General features: G+C 50.3%; 1 protein-coding gene across 4 annotated transcripts in view; it reads left to right on the top strand.

Moving 5' to 3' along the window:
- SMYD3 (SET and MYND domain containing 3) overlaps positions 1-6548 on the top strand; it is a 689995-nt gene that overhangs the window by 673380 nt on the left and 10067 nt on the right. For all 4 annotated transcript variants that reach the window (XM_040451870.1, XM_040451871.1, XM_040451869.1 and 1 more), the window contains one exon: positions 4655-4763. In XM_040451870.1, coding sequence (XP_040307804.1) covers positions 4655-4763 — 109 coding nt within the window. The remainder of the gene's footprint in view (positions 1-4654; positions 4764-6548) is intronic.

The following is a 6548-nucleotide window of genomic DNA, read 5'->3' as shown; positions in this document are numbered from 1 at the left end:
TATGAGAACCTAAATATTTGAGTACCTATAGGTCTGTGTTTCATTGTCAGTGTTTTTTTTTTCTCTTGGTTTTCAGATGGCTCTTCTCTTTTTGTATGCCTGGTTATAATTTTACTGACTGCAGGACATTGTCAAAAAAAATTGGGGGGACTATTTTAGGTTCAGGATGACATCTTACTTCAAAGGGAATTCACTTTTGCTTCTGGAAGTCTGTAAGAACAGATCACCTTAATCCAATCAGGGTTCAAACTGGTTCAGTCTTTGTGAGGGCTGGCCTGTTTCTGGCTTAGCAGTATTCTTAGATTGTTGCACCCTGAGCCCCGATTTCTGTGTGTCTATATCCCTGAGACTGCCTGAACCTCTGCTCGGCTGTGGAGCTTGTTTTGCAGTGGAGGGCAAAGTAGCAACAAATACAAGGATCACCTTCTTGAGCCTCTGTTCTTTTTGCCATTTTACTCTTCCAGATCCCCCTGCCTCAGTAGGTGATACCTTCAAGCAATTTTTTTTTTTTTTGTAATTTTTGTCTAACTTTTCTTGTTTTTAGCAAGGACTTTGGTCTGAAATGAGCTCATCCACCATTGCTGAAAGGAGACATTCTGCTGAAGAAATTTAAATAAAATCTTGGACATTATATCACATCATCCACTCATACTTTAGTTTGCATCTTGGAAAAACATGGACATTTTCTTACATGCCATTTCTTACAGTGTCATTTCATGTTCAGATTTCCTAGATTTTCCAAATTTTTTTTTTTTTTTTTTTTTTTTTTTTACTTATTTTGAGAGGGAGAGTGGGGAAGAGGGGCAGAGAGAGAGAGAGAGAGAGAGAGAGAGAGAAAATCCCAAGTGGACTCTGTACTATCAGTGTGGAGCCCAACGTGGAGCTTGAACTCACGAACCCTGAGACCATGACCGAAATCAAGAGTCAGACGCTTAACCTACTAAGCCACCTAGGAGCCCCAGAGACGGTTTTTTAAATAGTAATTTTGTTTGAGTTCAGATGCACAAGGTCTATATATTACATTTGGTTGTTGTATCTCTTGAGTATCTTTTAATCTAGAGTGTTCTCCTTCCCTGCCATCTTTTTCTTTTCATGCCATAGACCTGCTGCAATTCTGGGTCGAGGTCCTATAGAATTTCCCGTATCTCAGATGTAGCTGGTTGCTTTTATTTGATCCTCTATCACTTGTTTTTCCTGTGAAATGGAATCTAACTGTAGGGGCTTGATGAAATTTGGGGCTGGTTGGTTGGTGGGTTGGTTGGTTTTGGCAAGGATGCTTTTGTAGGTAGTGCAGAATGATTCCTGTTGCATGGCATCAGATAGCATGCAGTGTCTGGTTTTTACACTTTAATGATGCTGACGTTGATCAGTGGGTTCTGACGGTGACAGTGTCATCCATCCATTGTAAAATTCTCCATCCTTCCTTGTCCTCCTGGTTTCATCTAGCGATACGTTTTTCCTGCATCAGTTATTTTACCAGGAGTTGCAAACTAATGATTTTTCTTATTCCACCACCATTCCACATTTATCAGCCAAAAATCATACACTAGAGCTATCTGATTACTCTGAAATATAATTAAGCTCTTCTTTTAAATCCGGTAATGTCTTTTGCATCCGTTCTAAAACAAAAAAAAAAATCATCCTGAGCAGGAAATCTTTTCTTCTGGTTTCAACACCAGAACTGCTACCTGTCGTGGAACAGCGTAGTTGGTAATCACATCACGTAGGAAAACCTCGGCGAGACCAGGAACGCAGGTCCTGCCCCCAGGTCTTCTCTGCAGCCTTTTAACTCGAGACCTTTCAGTTTCCTGACTCTCGGCCTCTGCGCAAAATATGGCAGCAAAACCTTGGTGCTCGTGGGTGTGAGTGAAGCTGGTTCGCATGCTGCCGCGGTTGTCTGCTCGTTTAAACACGTTCCTGCCTATGCACCCACTTGCCACGGAAACCCCAAAGGCGATATTTCCGTTCTGGGCCCAGCATCCTGGAGCGTGTGATCGCTAGCGTGTACTTCGGAAGAGGGCATTCCTAAGGCCGGACAAGTAGAATGCCTGTGGATTTTGTTACCGTGTATACACTTTGTGTTTCCGCCACGGCATTTCTTTTGTGTCGCGGTCTGCCGCAGCCCTGCCCACCCGGCGAGCCCCCAAGCCCTGCTGCGCCAGCCGTGCCAGAGCTTTCTTTTCTGTCCCCCTCACGTGGTCCCACCTCAGGTCCGGCTGCCTCTAGTGTCTCTCGTCCGGTTTTGTTTTCCGTCCTGGTGAAATCCTCCTGGCCCCGCTGGGTCGTGCCCAGCTGGCGACAAGCTGAAGGCCGAACTTCCTGGCTTTGCGTTTCTGTCTCTGCACAGCCTGGCCGGACCGGTGCGCTCACTGGCCCTTTGTATTTGGCATCTCCCGGGCTGCCCGTGTCTCCCCATGCCCCGTGTGCCTGTCCCGGGAGCCTGTCACCCCTTCCCGTCTGGACCAGCTCACGCCGCACCCTGGTCACCGAGGGCCCCGCCGCTTCTGGAATCCCGTGTCTGTGCCAAGGCAGCTCTCGTACTCCTGTGTCATGACTTCATTGGCCTTATTTCTGCAACTGGCCAGTGTCCCCACCAGGGCAGGGACTGCCCTTGGATGTGGCACAGAACGTGGCATCTCACGGGCACCCCGTTCCTTCCCTCTCCGACTCCTGCTTTGGCCCCCACACTGCCACGTGAAAGTCCCCTCATAGTCCCGTTCTCCCCATCTTCTCCAGATGAAACTTTGCTTTGTTCTTTAATACCTTTAAGCAACCAGAGCAGGTACCTGTCGTGGCGTAATTACAGACCACTTTCCCTACCATCACGGAACCAAAGATTTCTTTCCTTCTCCTAACAGACATGACAGACATCCACTTAGTGGAATGATTTTTAGTCTAAAATTACTTTTTGGCTTCTGAATTTAATTAGTCCACATTCACAGCAATAAAATAAAATCCCAAGTCCAGGTGTGTTTTTGAGGAAAGTGTCCAGGGCAGTCGCCTTCTGATAATGGTGTCCTGTGCATAAGCCTTTTGTCTGGGGATCTTAAAATCTTTTCCACACAAGTAGATACTGATGTTCCTTTTGTAGGGGGTGAGAGGTGAAGTGGTTGATGTCCGGGCGTCCTCAAGAGGTAAAGAAAAATCCAAGACCCAGGTGTCTCCTCTGTTTTTCTCCTTCCCTCCCTTCGCGGTTCTTTAAATGAAGCATGGCTGGCCTTTTGTTGATTTAAATACCTCTCTCTCAGGTACTGCTTTATGCTTTTTTAAGAGCATGAATGAGAGGAGTTTGTGTGTCATTTAATGTGGGGAAGAGTTGAGGTTCAGGGAGGAGGGATGGTTTGTAGACATGTGCACACCTATCAGAGAGTATCTGTGTCTCCTGGTAAATGTAGCTCATCTCTGTTACACAGTAGAGCTTAAACGTGGGTTCCATGAGTTCACAAGCAAAAAGTGGTTACATAGTGCTTGGCACAGGGAAAGCCCTATGTGAGTCATGGCCCTCAGGGCAGAATCCATGGTCTCTGGACGAGCAGCATTGGGAGTGAGCCCTCGCTTCTGCTAAGGGTCAGAATGTGCCTCCTTTCTCCGGACCCAGCCAAGCTTGCCCAAATCCTTGGGAGCCGGTTTACATCCTGTCTCCTTCCTCTGGGAAACCTTCCTGGTCCAACCAACCGTCATCCACCAGTCTCTCTTCATAACTACCGTATTATTCTCTCAATTCAGTTCAGCCACCTTGAGCTGAGCATTGCCATGTACTAAGGTAGGCCTCATCCTGGCACTAAACCTCGCCCTCTCCTGTGATATTTTGTAACTGTGGTAGGAGTCTTGGTCTGGTGGGATTATTGGGCCTTGGTGGAACAGCTCAGACCTGTACAGCCCCCATCTCCAGGAACAGGCCTGTACATACAGCAGGGGTTCAGTAGACTCTAAGGATAGAGGATATGGGGGGGGGGGGTGCGGCGTGCAGAAATGGTGAGCACGTTTTATTGATACAACAAACTGTTGAATCATACTGACCTAGTACGAGGTCCGGAACGTAGCCCTGAGGTTCCATTCTTTAGCCTGCCACACACCCTCTTCTTTTATGCGGCGAAGAGGTCAGTGCGTTTGGAGGTCGTCTGGCAGGACGTTGTGGCAAACGCAGATGGGGCCCCGCGATCCGGCTCTGTCATCCAGTGAGGTGATACATACACAGGTCCCACACGAGAGATGGGCCATGATGAACCTTACAACTGGGATTCCAAGGGCTTTGCAAGGAGAAGGAGGGCGCGGGAGCATCTCTGTGGGGAGCCGTGAACGTCCGTTGATTTGTTGACTCAGCTTGAACCAAGCGGCCATCTTCTGCTCCAACGTTCCAGGTGCTGCAGCGTCCTGAGAGGTGGACTGTGAGACCGCACCTGGTCTCTCCACCCCCCACCCCTGCCCGGCTGGAAACGCGCAGGTGCCACCTTGTGTCTCTTCGACATTCCAGCCCCGTCATCCCGGGAGTCTGTTCCCCCAGCCCCGCATCCTCCACCTGCCCGCACAGCTGACTTTCTCGGTGGCCCCAGTGTGTCCAGCCAGGGTCGGCCGTCCTCTCCTGGGCTCCTGATGGCATGCTGGCTGCAAAGGTGAGAGCTACTCACGCCGTGTGCCCTTCTCTTTCTTCCAGGATCTTCTTCCCAGGAAGCCACCCGGTCAGAGGCGTGCAGGTCATGAAGGTCGGCAAGCTGCAGCTTCACCAGGGCATGTTCCCGCAGGCCATGAAGAACCTGAGGCTGGTGAGTGTGCACGCGGAGAGGGAGGCCTGGTGGTGCGGCGCGCTGGGCCACTTGCCGAGTGCACGTAGGCACGTGCCCGTACGTGTTTGACAGCCGGCTCCGAAAACACGTGATTTGTGCTGCTCGCCCCTTTTCGTGTAGAAATGTGCCTACCGTGGCTGATTCAGACTCCCCACGGAAAATCAGCCCCCAGAAATCAGGACGGTTTAACGGTCGGCTTTTGCCAACTGGTGCAAACTGGCCTTCAGAGGACCCCTGCACTCGGGCCCCACCCTTCTCCACGCCTCCCCACCCAATCCCCACAGGACACTGTCCGTAAGCCCCTGTCAGGTTGGCCTCTGGACCACCTGTCTGCAGTACACCTTTGCAGCCTGCACCCCCTCCAGCCGCCCCTGCCTCTCCATACGGCCAGCGTTCACTGGGCCACCCGGGGTTGCCCAGGACACCTTGAACCGGTCACACTTAGGTCTTTTCCTGTGCCTCAAATGCTGCCCCCCCCACCCCCTCTCCCCCCGACCACTCCCTGGGCTGGCCCAGCTGCAACCTGGTTTTCCCCATGTGCTCCTCTCCACATGCCGACCCTGCCAGCAGAGTGTTCACCCCACGGTACAGGCACATCTCGGACACACCGCGGGCCTGCTTCCAAACCGCCACAGTAAAGCCAATATTGCAATAAAGAGGGTCCAGTGGCCTGTTACCCAGTGTATATAAAAGTTATGTTTACATGATACTATAGTGTATGAGGAATACAACAGCATTATGTCTAAATATATACACATACCTTAATTAAAAAATACTTATTGCTAAAAACTGCTAACCATCTGAGCTTCCAGTGAGTCGTGATCTTGTTGCTGGAGGGTCCTGCCTCCCTCTTGGCGGCTGCTGACTGGTCAGGGTGGTGGGGCTGAAGGTTGGGGTTGGGGCAGTTTCTGAAAATAAGACAAGTTCGCCTCATCGCTGGACTCTTGCTTTCATGAGCGAATTCTCTGGAACACGCGACGCAGCCTGATCGCATCTGACCCCTGGTGGAACTTCTTTCGGGACTGGAGTCCTGCCTCAGACCCTGCCGCTGCCTTATCGGCTCAGCTGATGTCCTGTTCCGAATCCTCCGCTGTCATTTCAACAGTCTTCCCAGCGTCTTCACCGGGAGGACCTTCCACCTCCAGAAACCATGTGCGCATCCGATCAGGTTTGACGAGGAGATGGCAGGCCTTCGGTCCCGTCTGCAGCCCCCACTTCTGACCCCGGTTCCCTTGCTGTTTCCACCACAGCTGCAGGGACTCCCTCCCCTGACGTCTTGAAGGGGCATCTTGAGGGCTGGAACCAACTTCTTCCAAACCCCTGTGAATGCTGGTACTTTGATTTCTTCCCACAGATCACAAATGTTCCTAGTGGCATCTAGAATAGATGAAATAGAAAGGTGGATCCTTTCCAGAAGGTGTTTGATTTGCTCTGCCCAGATCCATCAGAAGAATCACTATCTGTGGCAGCTGTAGCCTAATGAAATGTATTTCTTCCGTAATAAGACTTGAAAGGAAATTCACTATTTGATCCTTGGGCTACAGAATTGATGTCGTGTTAACAGACATGAAACAGCACTAATCTCATTGTCCGTCTCCATCAGCGCTCTTGGGTGCCCAGGTACATTGTCAATGAGCAGTCATGTTTTGAAAGGAATCTTTTTTCTAAGTAGTAGGTCAGAATTTCAAGTCACCCAGCTGCATTAGCCCCTCACAAGAGAGTCAGCCTGTCCTTTCAGGCTTTGAAGCCAGGCACGGACTCCTC

This window comes from Herpailurus yagouaroundi, unplaced genomic scaffold (assembly GCF_014898765.1).
Source record: "Herpailurus yagouaroundi ecotype Mexico unplaced genomic scaffold, PumYag 205, whole genome shotgun sequence".
NCBI classification, from domain to species: domain Eukaryota; kingdom Metazoa; phylum Chordata; class Mammalia; order Carnivora; family Felidae; genus Herpailurus; species Herpailurus yagouaroundi.
The sequence above is the reverse complement of the archived record's forward strand: the minus strand, read 5'-3'. Positions and strand labels throughout refer to the sequence as shown.